Source organism: Ahaetulla prasina, chromosome 1 (genome assembly GCF_028640845.1).
Source record: "Ahaetulla prasina isolate Xishuangbanna chromosome 1, ASM2864084v1, whole genome shotgun sequence".
Classification (NCBI taxonomy): domain Eukaryota; kingdom Metazoa; phylum Chordata; class Lepidosauria; order Squamata; family Colubridae; genus Ahaetulla; species Ahaetulla prasina.
Genome location: NC_080539.1, coordinates 340274436 through 340295259, shown reverse-complemented (window position 1 = coordinate 340295259; position 20824 = coordinate 340274436). Strand labels below are relative to the sequence as shown.

At 36.9% G+C, this 20824-nt stretch overlaps 2 protein-coding genes across 14 annotated transcripts in view; one reads left to right on the top strand and one right to left on the bottom strand.

The window, feature by feature from the left end:
- XRCC3 (X-ray repair cross complementing 3) overlaps nucleotides 1-20824 on the top strand; it is a 31058-nt gene that overhangs the window by 6686 nt on the left and 3548 nt on the right. Inside the window, exons 5-8 of one of the 2 annotated variants that reach the window (XM_058162805.1) lie at nucleotides 3137-3291; nucleotides 7599-7811; nucleotides 8127-8176; nucleotides 9097-9221. In XM_058162805.1, the coding sequence (XP_058018788.1) occupies nucleotides 3137-3291; nucleotides 7599-7811; nucleotides 8127-8176; nucleotides 9097-9221 (543 nt within the window). Of the gene's footprint in view, nucleotides 1-3136; nucleotides 3292-7598; nucleotides 7812-8126; nucleotides 8177-9096; nucleotides 11555-20824 lie in introns of those variants that run through there. The other variant, XM_058162804.1, reaches the window with a different exon arrangement.
- Nucleotides 11520-20824, bottom strand: part of KLC1 (kinesin light chain 1) — a 45383-nt gene continuing 36078 nt past the window's right edge. For 3 of the 12 annotated variants that reach the window (XM_058162800.1, XM_058162801.1, XM_058162802.1), the window contains one exon: nucleotides 12549-17573. In XM_058162800.1, coding sequence (XP_058018783.1) covers nucleotides 17555-17573 — 19 coding nt within the window. In that variant the 3' untranslated portion in view covers nucleotides 12549-17554. Of the gene's footprint in view, nucleotides 11657-11982; nucleotides 12007-12548; nucleotides 17574-19929; nucleotides 20023-20318; nucleotides 20386-20824 lie in introns of those variants that run through there. The other 9 variants (XM_058162791.1, XM_058162795.1, XM_058162796.1 and 6 more) reach the window with 7 other exon arrangements.

Genomic DNA, 20824 nt, shown 5'->3' with positions numbered 1-20824 from the left:
TTAATTGACTCTTTGGACTCTGGTCCAGTCACTTCCAAGGAGGTGGCTCGGGCTTCTTACAAGGACATTACATTAAGGACTGTAATGGGCTGGGTGCAAAGAGGATGGCCTGCTGCGCCGGGTGAGCGTTTTAGGGAATTTGTAAAAAGCGCGGGGAATTGTCGGTGCAAGGGGGGTGTTTGCTCTGGGGGGATAGAGTGGTGGTCCCAGAGAAATTGCGGAAAAAAGTTCTGGAACTTCTGCACGAAGGCCATCCTGGGATCGTGAGAATGAAGGGTTTAGCCAGGAGCTATGTGTGGTGGCCCTTGATGGACATGGAGATTAGCGATAGGGTTGGGAAATGCCAAGCATGCCAGGAATCCAGACCACTACCACCAACGGCCCCAATCCGAGAGTGGGAGAAACCCCAGGGCCCATGGTCCCGAATCCATATCGACTTTGCCGGCCCGTTCCACGGCCAAACATTCTTAGTGGTGGTAGACGCATTTTCCAAATGGCTGGAAATCATTCTAATGAAATCCATGACCGCAGAGGCTGTAATTTCAGTCCTCGGCACCTTTTGTAACACACGGGTTACCAGACACACTCGTTTCAGACAACGGGCCACAGTTCACGGCGACCCTTTTGAGGGTACTTGGCGGAGGAGGGCATCCGGCATGTCCTCTCGGCGCCTTTCCACCCTGCGACGAGCGGCCTTGCAGGCGTTTCGTCCGGAGCGCAAAAGAGGCATTGTCCAGAATCAGACCCGGGATTGGCAATTAAAATTGACACCTTCTTAGCGGTACAACACAGAACCCCTTGTGTAGCGACTGGCGCAGCCAGCAGAGCTACTGATGGGGAGAAAGCTTAGATGCCCGTTAGACCGGTTAAACCCGAACTACACACCAGACGGGTATAAAACAACACCGGGCAAAACAAGAGAATTGACAGTAGGGAGTTCCGTATGGGCACACAATTATGGTGAAGGCCCAAACTGGCAAAAGGGAACAATCCTAGAAACAACCGGGCCCAAATCATATCTCGTAGAAATAGAGGATGGCCGGGTTTGGAAACGCCACATAGACCAGTTAAGAAAAAGAATAGCCACCAGTCTAGAGACAGACGAAACAGGCCCTGACTATCCAATGATTGAATCCACAGCTAACTCAAACCCGAGAAAACCGCAGGACTTATCTGAGTTCCAGCGACACCAACCGGTCCCTCCGAAGGAAAGCAGGAACGACTCTGCAAGTAATCCAAGGCCGGATGGCCTGGAGGAGGAGCTGAGAGGAACGAACAGTCCCTCCGGCCAGCTCGACTCACTCCCAGATAATGAACTGCGCAGGTCCGAAAGAGTTAGGAGGCGCCCTGCGTGCTTACGTGACTACGTTGAAAATAATTATTCATTTTATGTAAATAGGGGTAAAAAGTTTTCTGGGAGGGGAGGAGTGTAATGTATCTTTAAGGGTTTTGGAGGGAAAATAGAGCGGGAAATAGCACGTTGCTAATTGGCTGATAGCCTCCAGCTGAACTGTATATAAGGAGGGGTTTTTACCGTTTGCAGTTGCTGGGTTCACTATAAACTAAAGAGCTGTTGTTACTCATCTGGTCTCCTGCCTCGTTATTGCCCGAATCTAACAGTTCCCATCACCAATCTCTTTCCACTTATGACTGTATGACTGTAAATTTGTTGCTGGCAATCCTTATGATTTATATTGATATATTGACCATCAATTGTGTTGTAAATGTTGTACCTTGATGAACGTATCTTTTCTTTTATGTACACTGAGAGCATATGCACCAAGACAAATTCCTTGTGTGTCCAATCACACTTGGCCAATAAAAATTCTATTCTATTCTATTCTATTCTAAGGGAGACAGGATAGCAGTGTTCCAATGTCTCAGGGGTTGCCACAAAGAAGAGGGAGTCAAACTATTCTCCAAAGCACCTGAGGGTAGAACAAGAAGCAATGGGTGGAAACTAATCAAGGAGAGAAGCAACTTAGAACTAAGGAGAAATTTCCTGACAGAACAATTAATCAGTGGAACAACTTGCCTCCAGAAGTTGTATATGTTCCAACACTGGAAGTTTTTAAGAAGAGATAACCATTTCTCTGAAGTGGTATAGGGTTTCCTGCCTAAGCAGGGATTTGGACTAGAAGACCTCTAAGGTCCCTTCCAACTCTGTTATTCTGTTCTGTTCTGTTCTATTCTATTCTAGTCTATTCTTATTCTATTCTATTCCATTCCATTCCATTCTTTATGGTTGCTAGGGTTGAATCAAACATTTCATTTGCAAGTATGGTTCGGCTTATGAGCTCAGGTCTTTCTTTACAGATAATCCTCAATTTACAACCACAATTGAGCCCAAAATTCCTATTGCTAAATGAGATATTTGTGATTTTTGACCCATTTCACGACCTTTCATGCCATAGTTGTTTAGTGAATTACTGTGGTTGTTAAATTAGCAACACAGTTGTTAAGCGAATCTAGCTTCCCCATTGACTTTGCTTGTCAGAAGGTTTCAACAGGTAATCATATGATCCCAGGACACTGCAACTGTCATGAGTCAGTTGCCAAGCATCTGAATTTTGATCACGTGATTACGGGGATGATGTTCCAATGGTCGTGTGAAAAGCGGTGACAAGTCACTTTTATCAGTGCCATTGTAACTTCAAACGGTCGCTAAATGAACTGTTGTAAGTTGATGAATATCTGTACTAGTATCCACTGCAGCTTTGGAAATGGGCATTTTTGGTTGCAGTGCTTGCCATTTGGAACATCATAATTCCTAGGATCCAGCAAGACCTTGCTGGTATTCCAGGTAACCTTAAAATGTGACTGTTTTCCTGGAATGGGGGTCATGAGGTTAAGGCAGTGTGTGGTTTTTACTATATTGCATATTGCTGTCCTCAACAAACATTCTGTATGATCTATTTATACTGGGTTTTGCTATTGGTATTACTTTGCTTTTACTGAGTTTTTATTTTGTTAGCCATCCACAGTTGCAGTTATAAAATGGGTTGCCATATAAACGAATTTTTAAAAAAGGAAATTATTATCCCTTCCCTCTGTGTGTATGTGTGTTTTGTGTGTGTTCCAACCAACTGCCACAAAGAGAAGCCAGTAATTTCAGATGGCTTGGCCTTCATTACAGGTGCAGTTTATATTTGCACAGAAGATGTTTTTCCTAATAAACGCCTGCAGCAATTGATTGAGCAGCTGCCAAAATTGAGGAGTGATGTTCCATCTGAGGTGATGCAGAAGATAAAATTTGGAAACAGAATATTTGTTGAGCATGCAGCAGATCTGGTGAGTATTTTATCTGGCTGTCAGTGCTTCAAAAGATTACATTCAATCTATGCAGCTGAAAAAGAGCTGTGATGCTACATTCCAATGTAGAATATGCATTTTGTAAATCAAAGTGACAATTACTCACACTTAACATCGATTTTATAGTGCTGTTTCCATAGATGCCATTTCTCAGCAAATCTCTACAGAAAAAAGAGGTTATTTGTTTTTACAAAATAAATAGTTAGCCTTTCCCCCTCAAATTTTCTCAATATAAGCTAAAATACTGCAAACAACGCACATAGAACATCCATTAAACTATGAAAAATATTAAAAATGGTCTCATTAAAAAAACCTTAACATATAGAACACATTCAACAGGTCAGGTTTGAACTTCAGTCCTGCAAAAAACAGTACAGAACTTCTGAAAAATGTGTGTTCATTTTTCTTCTATTTTATAATGAAAAGGTAAGTTTTTGTTCTCAGAACTATGAAACTATGCTGGCGAAGTTGAAAGGCTCTCAGAAGCTAGAGCAGTGCTGTTATGTGCCTACTTTTTTGCACTAAGTCAACTGAATTATAAAGATTTTTAAAGAACTTTTTTTGGGGTTTCCTGTCCAACCCATCTTGCTATTGAGAGAAAACTAAAAGTATCAGTTTGAATAAAAGCAGATTTTAATCCATCAATAATAAATCCCAAGTCAGAATCATTCGCTGCCTGTTTTTATAATATATTGTCTTAAAATATTATTACTGCCTTGAATTTTAATTTTGGCATAGAATGCAAATTATAGTCTGCCTCACTAATTAATGTTAATTTGCATTTTGTTCTCTAGCATACCTCTGATCTTAAAATAGTTTGTCCATTAAATTGTGGGCTGTGATCAAACCAGTCTGCAGGCCTCCACAAACTTGTACTCTGGAGACAAGGGTGTGGCATCATTGCCCTCAACGAGGACAAATTCAACTAGAAGGGAGTAAGTGAGATAAAAAGAGAATCAAGGACAGGGGAGACTTCATTTGCTGTTTCAAAATTGGCAGAGAAGGGAATTGATTGGCATTTGATTATTATGCTGCAGGCGTAGAGAATCTTTCCAACTAGGCATTGCATTGCATTGTACCGATTTTAAAGAGAAATTGGTCTGGCTTAATCAGTTGCTTGTTTTTCCTCTGGCATATTCAGTGTTTCCTTTGTGACAAAATACACTGGAATTGCACAGGATACCTTTTGCTTAACATTGTTTTTAATTTTTTTTAAGGAAAGGAAAACAAAAGTGGAATGCCCAAGAGAAAAATGTACATCAAATTCTTTCCAACCCTATGGCATATTAGAAAGTCATTTCCTAAAAGGCCTCAAAATGATGGCTATCCGTCTGTCAGCAGGATAATTCCCTTAAACAGAACATAATATAACCATATTTGATGTGGTAGGTAGGAGAAGCTGAAAAAAAGAAATAAAAAATATTTAGAAAATGGCTGCAAGAAAAAAACACCTCAATCCATCCATTGGGAGGAGCAGATTGGCGACGGTTCAGCATGCCACCACTCCTCTATTCTAAACCCCTCCCTTCTCTCTTGATCACATGACCTAAGGCAGCATGTTTGCCGTTTGGCCTATGCTTTTTGATGCACAAACATATTGAAAGCCAAACAGATACAGTATGAAGGAAGAACAGAAATTTGTATCCAGAGGCAACTCCCATGGATCTATCCTAATTAGACATCTGACGCAAACAGAGATGGGCAGTGCAGATGTATATATCCTGATTAGTCCCTGGTGAGAAAATGTGTGTGTACACATGGAACACATTACTTGGTTAAACAGAAGAAAATACAAATTCCTCTTATGGCCATTGCTGCTACAAAGCTGGGAAAAAATGAAAAGGCCATGTTTTTTTTTAAAGTTAGATGTTTATCACAAATACAACATCAGTGAACAATACACTCTTTTCCCTAGCGTTTCCTGGAGCTTTTACTACACATTAACCCAGGGTTGAAATCTAATTTTTTTTGCTACCTACTCTGTGGGTGTGGCTTGGTGGGTGGGTGTGTCCTGTGACTGAGTGGGCATGACCAACTCAATGTCACTCACAGCCATGCCCACTGTCACAACCCCCCCCATCAAGCCACGCCCACAGAACCCAGTAGGGGGAAAAAAATCTTTTCCCTTTCCCTCGCCACCTGTTCTCCCTTCACCTAGGCCCCGGAGCCGCCACCTGCCTCAACGGGGTTGGGGAATGTACCATTCCCCAACTCCGGCCTTTCTCCAGAGCTGCTGCCCACTCACCATCCGCTCGCCGCCTGCTCGCCCTTCGCCTTTGGTCAGGGGCCAGGGCCCAGGGACGCCCCATTCCCTGAGGCCCCGGAGTCGCCCCCTGCTCACCACTTCCTCAACTGGGTCGGGGAATGCACCATTCCCCGACACCAGCCTTGTCCCGGAGCCGCCACCCGCTCTTCCTTTGCCACGCGGCATATACTTACTTTCTTCCAGCGGCTGGCTGCCGGGAAAGGCAAGCATCCAAAAGTTACCGGAGTTCCTCTCCTTGAATATGCCACCTTGTTCTATGCGCTGGCTGCGTAAGCGCACACCCAACCTGCCACTGATAAATAAATGAAATAAACGGGTGTGCGCTTGCGCAGTCGGTGCATGGAAAACGCAGCAATGGCGACAGCAGATTCAAGGAGAGGGACTCTAACTTTTGAACTCTTGCCTTTCCTGGCAGCCAGCCACTGGAAGAAAGTAAGTATATGCTGCGTGGCGAAGGAAGAGTGGGCGGCGGCTCCGGGACAAGGCTGGTGTCGGGGAATGATGCATTTCCCAACCCGGTTGAGGCAGGCAGCAAGCAGGGGGTGGTTCCGGGGTCTCAGGGGAATGAGGTATCCCTGGGCCCTGACCAAAGGTGAAGGGGGAACAGGCAGCAAGTGGGCAGCAAGTGGGCGAAGGAAGAGCGGGCGGTGGCTCTGGGGAAAGGCCAGAGTCGGGGAATTCCCTGACCCGGTTGGGAAAGGCAGCGGCTCCGGGGCCTCGGGGAATGGGCCCCGGCCCCTGACCCGAGGGTGAGCAGGTAGCGAGCTGCCTTCCCGGTGTTCCGGTGTTGCGAAGGCTGGACTGCGGGCCGTGGACTGGTTCGGGGGTGTGGCCATCCAGCGATTGCTACTGGATCGGCGAATCAGAACCAAACTCCGCTACCTACTCGCCAGATCCGGTCCGATCCGGTAGCATTTCACCCCTGCATTAACCTTTGTAAATGCACCTTTTTAAACCAGCTTTTTGGTCAGACCTCCATACTTACTTGATACTCTATATAGATTCCTGGCAGTGTACAGTATAAAACATAAAACACAAGATAAAAATCATAAGGTAATGTATTAATTTATCCAGGATGATATTGACATAGCATCTTCTAGTGACATGTAAACATGAAAAGTGCTTTTGAATAACTCCCCTTTAGCCACCTTCCTAAATATTAATAGCGAATGGGTCATTGGAGAGGGAGGTTGTTTCAGCTTACTAGAACAGTAGCCAGAAGGGTAAACGAATGCATTAATGTATTGATAAGAACTTGCTTTCCAGTATATTTGTCCTGCATTTGGTTTTTCAGTGGAATGATTTGTCAGCTATATCCTTCCTTCCCAGTTTGATGCTCCATCGGGAACACAAAATAAAAATTGTGCAGAGAAAAGCAGATTCATTCTATACCAGCTTGTGGGTTGCACTGGTAGTAATGCAGCAGAGCTCTGCAGTTAGTAGGATATATTTCAGTTTGGAGTGGGGTAATTTTTTTTAGAAGACTTAAATCAATTTGTGCTGGCCACAGTTAATCCTTTCCTGTTGGTATTTCTTTCAGGGCTGATGGTGACATTAGGCAGGACCCCTGTCGGAAACCCTGGAAAAATATCATTGGTTAGAAAAATGCTAGTCCGCTTTGGCAGAAAGAAGCTTTGAATAATCATATTTCCAAGCATGGAAAAAAGGATATTTATTCTAGGAAGAGATTGTTTTAGAATGAGGAGCCATACCAATAATCCTGTTGTAAAAATCTTAATGTAATCCTATTATACATTCAGAAGGGTTAATTGGGACTTAGTCTCAAGATAATGTGCATAGATTTGCAACATTGCTGTAATTCTCACTCAGCTTCCTGACTCAGTAAAGCTTTGATGGATTGAGTATACAATTTGCTGTTTGCTGGCATTGCAAACCAGTACAAAAGCTTGGAATAAGGATTACTCTAGCTACTGTAGTAATTACTGTGCATCCACTGGAGCACAGATTTTTTTACAACTGCTGTACTTGACACACATCCTGCTGTATTTCCTTATTACAGGACACTTTCCATGAATGCATTACTAAAAGACTTAGCTTGCTGCTCTCAAGAGGAATGGTGCGGCTAATCATTATTGACTCCATTGCTGCCTTGTTCAGATGTGAATTCAGTGCTACAGATTCTCTCTCCAAAGCTAAATATTTACAGAGATTTGGGGCAAAACTTCACAGATTAAGCTGCAGGTTCCATACCCCCATAATATGCATTAATCAGGTAAGATAGCAGTGTTTGCTTAGCCTAAACAACATCCCGCTAATTTCAGGACAGCTATACGCATCTAACTGATTTTTAACATTTGACTGGACCTTGATTTAAACACTTAAATGAAATTCATAGTTAAGAATGGAATGTTCGCAAGTAAAATTCTGTGTCTCACCGGAATTAAGGTTGGTTAATTAACTATGTTTAGCCAAAGTATTTTATTTGAAATAAATAATTTGAAGTAAAATTATTTCTTTCTTTCCTATTACTACATTCTGACAAAGCATTGAATGTACATTTTTTCTTGATTTCTTTTTCATATTCTAGGTAACTGATGCAATGAATGAGAGGGAAGATGCTGTTTGGAATATTCAAAGGTGAGTGGAAAAAGAAATTCAGTAAGCACATGTGTGTGCGAACATGTGCACACACACATACACACAAAGTGAGAGAAAGAGATCTAAACACATATCTCATGTACGTTGTATGTGTGCGGTAGTGTTGATACTGGGTTCTTCTAACCCTACCTAGAATAACTCATTTTGAGTTGGAATGATGTAAGAATTGCTATTGGATTCTATGACTAGCCCCAAACACAAGGTGTAAAATTGTATTTTAGATGGATTCTGCTTCATTGAAACAGTAACTGTGATGAGTGAGGCTGTAACCAATCACACCTCTTTCGAACAGAACCTTCTTCTTAGTTAAAATAAGTTTTCAATAGACAGCATGTCTTCACAGGTTAATATAATGCAATGGAATATATTTCAACTTAATGTGATTATGTTATAACATTTGCTAGGACAGATCACTCTTATAAACATGAAATGGACTAGTGCATTAATCTTTAAAGAGTGCAACAAAATTGCCTTAGATAAGGGGTATCAAACTTGCATCGTCATGTGACGTATCAGGACATTTTTCCTTCACAAAACCGGGCATGGGCATGGCCAGCGCATGATGCATCTGGCCTGCGGGCTATGAGTTTGACAGCCCTGCCTTAGATCAAACCATATCATTAATTCATCTATCCCAGGATTATGTAAATTTTGGGCTGTGGGGAGCTGCACACTTCTGGAACAATAAAAAATAGATTTAACAATGGAATTTAAATGCAATAGTTAAATGAATACTATTTATTTCCTCTGTGTTTAATGAGTTTTCTTTTATTGCAAATGCAATTTGGTAAAAAGGGTTTCCATGAGCCTAGCCCAAGAAATCAACTTAAAAAACAAGCTTGCTTCTCCCTAGTTCAAATTGAGAAGAATATTTTGTAACTGTAGGCTTTGTGTTTCAGCTGCTCAGCCAGGACTGTTGTTCCAGCACTGGGAATAACTTGGTCTAATCAGCTGTTGATGAGATTGATGGTGTGTCGTACTGTAAACCAAGCACTGACTGGTGGAGAAACACTCTATAGTAAAAGTGAGCTCCGAATGTTAAGAATTATTTTTGCGCCTCATTTGCCCCAGCATTTTTGCTATTATACTGTAAATTTGGAAGGTGTAAAAGGAATCAGGAAAATCAGTCATGATTATGAAAAAACATAAAGCAGTATTTTTTAATCATTTTTCAGTATAAAATGGAGTTAATATATTAAAAATCCTCAATTTGTTCCTGCTATTGTATCATCCTATTTATTGCATTATCCTTATGCTCAGCAAAGTGCCTGCTCAGTAGAATTCTTGTATTATTTGATCTGGACTGTGCTCTCAGAATGATAGCAAACAATAATCTGAACTCCAGTTTAAACTACAAAAAATAGAATAACAAAATCAACAATAAAAGAATCCCCTATAGCAGTATAAAATAGATATATTACAAACATCTGATAAAATAATTTTGAACTGAAAAACCTTTGAAGGTTAAACTGTATTTCTAGAAAGGAAATTATTTGCTGTTGGCAATTACATTTACGTGTATTTAACACAGGATTAACATGCTGCACTAACAGTGCTTAGGCTGAATTAATAACTTAAGAGATCCATTTAAACATGCTGTACTCTTTTAAAATCAGGGTAGACTATTAATGGTGTGATGCAGCTTACTAGCATGGCTGGGGAATTCTTTTCCTGGGGAGATTTAGTTGGGTCCCATGTTTCCCTTTAAGATGACAAAGCTGAAAATGTCTTTTTTTAACTTTTTTGCTCTTTTAACTTATGAAGAAATATTTATATTCTGCCTGTGCATTAAATGTAAATATAGGTAACTTCCATTGCAGTCTCTACACGGGAAAAAATAATTTGATTTTCTAAATTTCTAAAAATATAAAAATACACAAGAACCCCAAGAGATAAAACTTACTAGATAAAGTCCTCATGTCCCCTATCTTAGGGGAATGGCTAATGAGACTTAAATGTCCATATTTATTTACTATTTATTTAAATGATTCATGTGGCTGCCCAACTTGCAACTTCTGGGGAGCTTATAGGCTAAAAACTTTTTAAAAACCCTTCACAGTAGAGGTTAATTAAGGCCAAATCCCAACCGATTCAAATTAAAAGTCATTTCAGAATGAGCTTATTCAGCATTGGCTCAGTGTCTGGGAGAAAAACAACTTGTCAAGGTCTGATGGAAAGCCAACATAGTTGGGATAATCAAAATCTGATGGGAATGAAATTCCATAGGACTGATGTTGTACATAGAAGACAAACTTTCTAAATAGATGACACTATTTCATTAGAAGGACTTGAAATATCCATACATACCCTTGTTCAATTTCATGGGATGAGCAGAGACAGTCTGTTGATTAAACTTCACTTATTCTCGTATCATTGTCAAATATTTTGCTTATATACTTAAGTTTGTTATACACTTTCTCCAACATCATATTTTGGAATATGTTTTTCCTAAATGCTGTTATTGATTTCTGCAGTTGCCTGAAGAAGCTTCTGAATGCAATTTATGGATGATTAAACAGAGTATTCCTTTACTTGTATTTTGTGTCTAGAAATACAAATACAAATCTTCCCATTATTGGAGGAAGTCCTGTTCAAATAATATTTAGCCTAGTTGATCTTATTCATTAAAACATCTTCAGATCACAAAGTTTTGGTTAGCATATTGCATGCTTTCTAGTAAATTATGAAATTACTCTATTAAAATATAGCAGCTTCTTGTGGCCACACTTTATTCAAGGATAGGAAATCCTGGACTCTTTATTTGTCCAAACAAAATATTTGCCCTGCCAATAAATTTTTTCTATAGGAATACATGAAACTTATTTCTTTCCTAATAATCTATACACTATTAATTAAGCTTTTCTTTAAACTTAAAGCTTTTAATGCCATTTAGCAATTTGCATATACTTTAAATCATGATTACCTGTAAAAGTGATTATCAAAACGCTAGGTAAATACTAAAATAGATGATAGTAATAACATTTTAACATACTGTGAACAAATGTTGAGTACCACAACAGCAATGGAGAAGCTTAAGATTTTCATTTATACCAAATCTTTTTTTAATTATGTCTGGAAAATATCTGGTGGGAGTGTTTTGTCTCCATCATGACTGGAAGATTTAAGCGATACAACTTTTATTAGATTCCATTTTAAGCAGACTGCAGAATTCTGTTATTTTACTACAAAAATTTAGATGACGATTTGGTTAAATAACTAAAGATGAAGGTTATTTAAGTTTTCAATGCAAACATTCAGCTTTCCTAATATAAACTATGTTTACTTACTTTACAGGCTTATTAAAAGTTGAGTATATGTTTAGAAATTTTCCAAAATAATAAAATACACTTGACTTTGGCTGGATTGTTTTCCTGAAAAATATTTAATCCCGTGTCTCATCACGTTATCTTAAGTTTCTAGCTTACTAGAAATACCATAACAACTTCACAGAGTGATGACCTGAAGATAAAATAAACAGTTCAAATTAAACAAAAACACGTCCTTATTTCCAAGGCAATATTCTTCAGGGTATTTAAGACAATACCACCCTCTCCCAATTTAATGCTACATTTTTAAGGAAAAGACTTGTTCTCCATGGAGAACATTACTCACAATTGTACATTTGTAGGATAAATTTATTTCATAAATTCCCCAAACATTCATTTGAATGTGAATCTTTACATAATAATCTTGAAGCACAGGTTGTTTTTTAGGTACACAGAAGTTGGGGATGAAGCCATCTGTAGAGAATTATGCAAAGTAATGGATTGGATATAGCAGCATATGTATATATAGTAGTGGGGTGGATTCTATGAGATAATGGGGTGAAATTACAAAAATGGTTTGAAAGAACAAGGAGACAATATTCTGTGAACATAGTTATTTTCTAAGACAGTGTTTTAAGATGTTTGGACTTCCAACTCCCAGAATTCATAGCTGGTTGCTATGTTGTAACTCATGATGGCCATAAAGCAAATCACCGCTTTTAATATCTTTTTTGTGGCAGTTATTAAGCAAATGCGGTGATTGTTAAGTGAACCAATGATTCACTACAGGTATGGTTTTGCCAAAACCCAGAAGTAAATGCTGGTTTTCGGCAAAATTTCGTAAAACGTGATCACACAACACTGCAAATGGCTGTACAGATGGCCTGATTTTGCGTGTGCAAAGTGCAGTTGCGTGGCTGTGGGGGGAGCACAATTTTGGAACTTCAAATTTGGATTGAAGTGTACCCCCCCTCGGTCTGTTGGAACTTCCAATGGTTGCTAAGCAACCAGTGTTGAGGACTAACTAAACATTTCATGCACAGAACATTTCCACCCCTTTAATAAAGAAATCACATTTATGTAGCTCTGTTTGATTCTTTATTTTTACACTTTGAGAGTAACAAGAAAGCTTTAAAAATGAAACAAACACTTCACAAATCTGTAACAGATTAAAACAAAAGAGACACCATGCTATAAACTTCTGAAGAAAGTCTTCTTTAGCCCAAGGCAAATATTTTTGCGCTAACATCCATTTAAGAATCAAAATAGATTAAGGAAATTGTTGTGGCAAATTTAAAATATGCTTTTCTAATTAAAAAAACAGACTTTGTGACTTTTAAAAGAGCCAATTTTTTAGTTTTGCAGATAAATTGATCATGCATTATTTCTTCCTGTAAGAATAAAATTCCTCATTAGAACAGTTGTTTTAAAGAGTAAATGCAATTTTTAAAAATAAAATATGGAGAATCAAATCTACACGATTGATTTAGCCTATTTCCATTTTAATATTTTCCAGTGTTAAAACTATACTATTTAGAACAGAGGTGTCAAACTCACGACATCATGGCGACGACATGCGACATATGGAGATTTTTTCGCTTTGCTAAACTGGGTGGGGGCGGAGCCAGCATGTGATGCATCTGGCCTGCGGGCCACAAGTTTGACACCTCTGATTTAGAACTACAGGTAGTCCTCAACTTACAATCCAAATTTTCTGTTGCTAAGGGAGACAGTTAAGTGAATTTTGTCCCATTAACGCCCTTTCCTGCCACAGTTGTTAAGTGAATCACTGCAGTTGTTAAGTTAGTAACACGGTTGTTAAATGAATCTGGCTTCCCCATGGACTTTGCTTGCCAGAAGATCGTAAAAGGTAATCACATGACCCCTAAGACACTACAACCATCATAAATGAGAGTCAGTTGCAACAAGTCTGAATTTTGATTACATGACCATGGGGATGCTGCTATGGCTGTGTAAAAAACAATGCTTTGTAACTTTGAATTGTCATTAAATGAACTGTTTTAAGTAGAGGACTACCTATACAATTTATTTCCTTTTTTAAACGGCTACTTTGTTGATTTTTCTGATTATGGTATCCTTAAGTGCTCTGAATCGAGTTTCGAAAGGGTATGTGAATTACTCCATTTCAGCAGTTTAGCTGAATATCCTGCCATTACACAATAGCCCCATCAGTGCTGCCATACATAAAGTGCACAGATGAAATGCCATTAGTTACATCCAGTTTTGCAGTAAGTCATACATACAGAGTACAAAAACTATTTAATTTACTATTTGAAGCCACAGAACTGCACATTGATAATTACACACGGATTACATATTACAGTAATGTGTTTTTAAAAGTAACATTTTTTCTGATTTAATTTTGAGATATACAATAATGAAATAAAGTTCATATTTTTAAAAGGGAATATTCATAACTTCAGCAAAATATAAACAAGTTCTGGTAAAATATTTTTTACATGAATTTATGTTACAAGTATGTATTTTGTACTTCAGCAGATTTCATAGTAGCAGAGTTCAGTGGGAAAATTCACCTTGTTAACAAATTGGTGTATTTCAACATTGTAAACAAATTCAGTAAAACACTACACAATCTGTTTCAGAAATATATATAATAAAGATACTTAATTCTCTATAATCAGTGGAATTACTAGTTTAACATAAAACTTCTGATTTAACATTGTTAAATCTAAAAAGCATTCCTGCTTGCAAAGAGGGATATCTGTAGTAAACATCTGAATTGTTTTCCATGAAGCATTTTCTTCAACTATATTCTTGAGCATCCTAAATGGATGTAGGGACATCTATTAAAGATGTAGCTTAAGTAAACTCTATTTAATATTGCAACTTCTTTTATTTATTTTATAAGACAAATAAAATTATGACTTGGTTACTAATGAACAGTATTGTCTAAGAAAATATATAATGTAATGGGCAATTTAGATTATCACCATCACTTATACTATTTTAAAATTAAAGAAAAAACTAAAGAGAAAAAATCTATCTGAATAATGCTGCTGCCAAGACACTTAATGTGCAGATGTCAGATAGATTAATATTGCAACTGAGCTTTCAGTTCACTCCTGTTTTACTTAAAACCCCCAGAGCTGTGAGAAATGGCAATTTTCCTAACAGGAAGAACCCACATAACTACTGCCCATGCTACCGTCCCTTTGTTTCACTTGGATATCTCAAACTTATTTTTCAGATTACAGTTATGAGGTCTAAAAGGGATTCACTGACAGTTGTGGACTTAATTGGATGGCCCTGTTGTTTCCACGGATACATTTCTAAGACAGGATTAAATAATTTATTGTAAAGAAGCGTACTTGGTAGGGAAGGAATTGTGTTTAGAGATTATAAAAAACACAGATTGTTGCTTAAGCTACTTCTGAGAGTGGAAAAAAACCCTTTATAATAGGAGGTTTTGCTGGTGAGGACTCAGTTCTTCAGATGCACAAACAAAAGTTATTTCTGCACCAAATACAAGATTCTAATGAAATGAATGGTATGTGATTTATTTTTCCACAATACTCACTTAAATTAGTGAAAGGCTAAACTGTAACATGAACTGGAAATATATGATAACTGTTTCTGTAGCATTGCAGAAGATAAGATACACTATACTATAATTTCCTTAATAGTGTATCAGTAGAGTGATAGCTTATCACAACTGCCCATCGCACCACATGGCCCAGCCATAGGTTTGGGTATATCCAGTTTTCTAATCAAATGTACTGAGTAAACTGCTTCAAAGAAAAGTATCAGGTAAATTTTTTCTCTCATTTTTTATTCACAGATAGACCCATAATAAGCAAGACAAGCTAGTCAGATGAGTAAGAACCAAATTTAGCAGCGTCATTTAGATTAGCCACAAATATTTATTTCCCATGTGAGAATATTAATATTTTAGGTCATTTGCTTATTCATAATATATGACATACTAGATTTTTCTTCTAAAAATAGATCTTCCTATAATTTCCAGAATTTTAATTCTAGATGACCTGAGAATTCTGAGAATTTATTTCATCTCATCTGGAGGACATAAAGTAACAATATTCATAAATTCTACTGGACAGTTCAAAATTTTAGTCCCACCAAATGAAGAGACGGCTGTTATGGTTCATTCCTCTAAATATACTACTATACTTTGTTATAAGATCAAAATAAGATGGCATTAAAGGGCTGCCCCCCTTCAACTTTTTGGCAGCATATATTTTCAACTTTCATTTAAGCTGTATGCATGCAAGAGGTAATTTTATAACAATATGAAGCTAAATAAGAATATTAATTTGAAACAAAATGTTATTAAACACAAAGTACAATGTAACTGACAATCATGTTACCATTCAGAATATTTTATTTATCTTTTTCTCCTTAAGAAACTAAAAATGGAAAAAAATGTTAAAAATAAGGGAGACTAATATTATTTTAATAATCTAACCACTTCATTCCAAAGAATGTTAAATTTTATGCTCTTATTCTCAAAAATATATTGAATAAGGCATATTTATAGTCCACCTTGAGTAACAGACTAAAATTGTATTAGAATATACCACCAATGTAATGTAAAGCCTTTTCAGACAGGAATGCCAAATACAACAACTTAAAAATGTAGTCATTGTATCTTACTTCAGCTTTTTGGTTTCTTTATATTTGCTTTCCAAAATCAGTTTAGAATTTTAGAATTTAACTAAGATGGTTAAGAACAATATAACCAACTCCACTATGAACCAGCAAGTATAATTCACTGAGATTTACAAATGATATGCAATGTTCTCACAAAACCTCTACATAGTCAGCAGTACTGACCAGATCTCAGTTTTCATTTAAAAACTGGACTGATGTAGCTACCAAAAATCTTGTTGCATGTAATTTTTGTAAAATTAGAATACATTCCTTTTAGTGCTTTAACCTCTGCAGTTCACATTAACATTGATTGTACTGCAAGAAAGTAAGCAAAATTAATTTAGCTTGGTTATTCCTTCTGGCCAGAGATTTAATTTTCTTGGTATACAATCATGACTGGCACACATTTCCTACTTCCTGCTTGCAAATAATAGTATTGTAAAATGGAAACAGATAAACATCCTTTCTTATCTAGTCCCCTGAGAAGAGAAAGACTATCACCCAGACGAGTAATAAACCAATGGAAGATTGAAAAAGTTGCCAGTAATAGGTGTTTTTTTTATCTTGACAAATTTCTTATGAGATCCTCTTGCAAGCCACAACTTCACAGTACAGTATTTATTTTTCCCCTTTCTCACTCCAAACTGAAATAGAAGTCAGATTCAAGAGGCAGTACGTATTTATAATTCTGGACTGAGGAAAAAAAGGAGCGTTTTGTGGGAAAAGACTGAAAACCTAATCGGTTTAGTTTATTCTGCTTTTCTCTTCCATATTAAAGTAAACCACCACTTTCATTAATTTTTAGACTGAAGAAAGCCACAAGTAATTGGCTAGTGTCATTTTCAAGAGGTGTCAGTTATTCCGTTCCAATTAGCCAGTATCTTGTCTTCTGAATGAATGAATGTCATAAACTACATGACAATTTTCATATCTGTAATCTATAATGTGTACAAAGTCCTTATTCCTTACAGCAATGAACTTAATGTAAATCTCATTCTAGCAAATGTACACATAGTTAATAATGGATGCTCCTGTAACAGTTTTAAAACAGCACATTGAGGAAAGCTTTTGGACTTTTTGTACTTCAGTTCGTTTTCTATTTTGCGGACATATTTTCCTCTGCTTATGAATACTGCTATACAGCTATTTGTAACACAACTCCAAATTGCTAGTAACAATGCAATAAACTCAGCATGCTTCAGAAAGAAGCTAATTGCTAACTCTAGGATTCTTTAAAATGCCAGTTATTTTAAGAGAGCCTAGAAATAGTCCATTCTGTTATGTCTTTAACCTAAAAAGTGCTAAAAAGATCATAATGGGGATCCCCAAAACCTGTGAATCTCAGTGCTTCATGATTCATACGAACATTTTTAGCTAGCATCTGTTCCAGAACCTCAGTGGGCCAAATCAGTGTGACTGACACTCTTAGCTCTTGAATCTGTCAGACAATTAGTTCGTCCCTGCATAGGAAAGAGAACAGAAAGAGTTTATATACAGTTCTAAACTGTGCAATCAGTCATTTAAAAATACAAACTCCGAATGAACAAAATGCATGGTAACCCAAAATAAAAAACAGACTGGTATTGTTTACCTAAAATTAATTTTAGGATCTTAACTGAATTTCAAGATTATTCAGCACACTTTCAATTAACTAGATAGGCTTTATTCCAACATGCAACAAGAGCATTTCATAGCTTTATCAGTACCTGATTCAGTTCCTTAAAGAGGAATCCAAAAAGCTCCAAATAAAAGTACCTTTTTCTGCCACAAGCATAAAATTGGAGGCATTTGCTTATGTTCTCAAACTGTGGTTATCTGAAGAACATATTTTCAGTCAAATCATTCTTTATTAGCCAACTGTACTATCAGATTTTTTTTATCGGGCTTGTTTTAGGAAATGAGCAATTAAAAAGAATATGTTTCTAAGATAGTATGTGAGCATGAAAGATCTTCAAAACTATTTTTTCAGAACTTAAGATATCTTGGAAGGTTTAAAAAATCCTAAATTCTATGGTTTACATTGACTGATAAAGAGTTCTGCCATAGGATACTGAACTCATGAAAATATAGCAACTTCAGCAAACAAGAAAAAAATACAATGTTGCATCCTGAAAATGCTAAGAGCTATGATTATTTATAAAATAAAATGCACACTAAATATCATATATTTATATTATAAAAATAGAACCATTTTACATTTTTTCCTATCCATGCTATTTAAATATTTAGCCTTATAACTGTATTAAGACAAATGTCTCACTAACTGAAGACTTTATCCCTCCAACTACTTTTATTAACCTTTATATTCCACAAGATGTTGGCAGCATTTATAAATAGTTCCATTTTTAAAACTGAAGTTCTTAATTACTTTGGGTATTTTATTTTGGGCTTTATATGAACGCAAGACTATTTCAGACAACTGGAACTATCCGTGTATAGGTTTTTACTTTCCTGGTATTACGCATTAGTATTGAAACACCTGTTACATTGTCAACTATGTTAGTGGAAATTATAGGGTTAGTTAACAGCCGCAACGTAACACTGGTCATTAAAACAAGACTATTAAATCAGACATGGACAAATATTTAGACATGTGAAGGAGTATCTTCATGCAGAAATTATTAAAATGTGACAGTTAATATTTTGAGATCTCATTTTTCCCCATGGAAGATTATAGCCCTACCCAATGATTTTCATTAGCAAATACTATGTAGAAATTGAAGTTTGAAAAAACAATTTTTATAAAAAGTATTGGTTGGAGTTTGAAAATATTTTTGCCAGTGTAAATCTTCCTGTGATTACTCAGGGGCACACTTTATTTTTATTTATCACACCTTGGAACAAATTAAAGTTGCTCTAGAGCGGGGTGTCAAACTTGCATTGTCATGGTGTCATCACGTGACGTATCAGGACTTCCCCCCCCTTTGCTAAACCAGGCGGGGGCGGGGCCAGCATGTGATGCATCTGGCCTGCGGGCAGCGAGTTTGATACCTCTGCTCTAGAGAACCAAGCTCTAGAACCAAGCTCTGTGAGTAGCCTCTGACATTAGCAAAAGCTGACAAATAGGAAAAGCCACATAGAATTCCATCCACTGTTAATTGTCTTCTAGACTAATTCTCCAATTTACACTGCTGCAGATTAACACTTAAGTGCTTCAGTATGCTGGATGTTGTTCAGATATATTTTAATCCTAATCGATGTGACACTAAACTCCAATAGCCACTTAAAATGCCTGGACAGTGAAGGTAACCTTGCAAACTTCAGAAAATGTTAATATAAAGCAGTCAACAACAGTTTGTCTACTTTCTCTTGATAATCAAGATGGAAGACAAGGATGGTTCTGGAAAAGATTTTGATGATTTTGAAAAAACCATGATACAGTAAAATAGGATAATATTCCTGCAAGGGGGACTTGAATATCAATGAATCTGATATTAGAATAATACTTTATGGCATTAGAATAATGCCATAAAGGTATTAGAATAATTTCTAATGCCTTTAATATACTACAAGCCATTACAGAATAACACTGTCCATACATAAGACAATAAAGATAATACAGTGTCTGCTACCTGAAATTATTTATAAATAGGATACTACCTCTCACAATTCTTTTAGCCTCTGCTTCCCTATTATGGGAAAGATAGTATAAGATACTTTTTTTTTCACATATAGCCAATTATCTTTATCTTAGTCTCCAGATAGCCTCATTCATACAACATTTATGACTTTCTCTCCACTACAAAAAAGCATACATAGACAGATGAAAGAAATGCAAATCCACAACCCAAGAATACATGTTCAATTACACAACACCTGATTGTAGTCTGAACTGCATGGTTCTGTCACCTCATTTGCTATCTGTATGAAACACTTATTGTTTCTATTGACAACACTGGAATTTGTGTCCTAAAATATTCAGAGAATAGAAAGAGCAATGAATTAGCAGCAGTCAACAGTATATAAAAGGGTAAAACTGCAAATGTTGATGGCCATTTTAAATAAAATTGTTGGGCCTACATACTAGAAGCTTTGAAAGAGACTGTTGCAGTATTATGACAGAAAATTAGGAATGAAACACTATCAAACTTAGTTCCATGTCTGAGTTTGGGTTCTGATATGCCCAAATTCGTAATTTTACCTATAGCTATTTTAAGCCCTGCCAGTAAGGTCTAGTTGCATAAGAATATTATAGGGCTTCTTACTTGAAAATGATCTTCAGTTGTTTTGCCACCCACGTTAAGAATATTCATTGAACTGGCACGCTTCATGCTGGACAGTGAACATGCAATGATAAACCAATCAGAAGAGCTGAAAATGGAAAGCTCTGAATACACAAAACATATATAACAAGAAAATAACTCCTACACTAATACGCTATTATGACTGAAAGAAATACAATTTAGACACATTTTAGAATGTTAGAATTTAGAATTTTAGACACATTTAGAAATACAATTTACACACATTTTCCTATATTTATCACAAAAGATCATAAAATTTAAGATTTTTTAAAGTACCATTTTATTAACAATTATATTATTTTATTCTTAATGGGTCAATTCCACCATAGCCCTTCAAAAACCCAAACTGTATAAGCCATCATATTATTTTAAATTATTATTATTTTAAAGGTAGATATAGTACTACCGGTATCTACATTTTTTTAAAAAAAATCCTTTAGTTAAGAACATGTCATTCATTCTTGGTA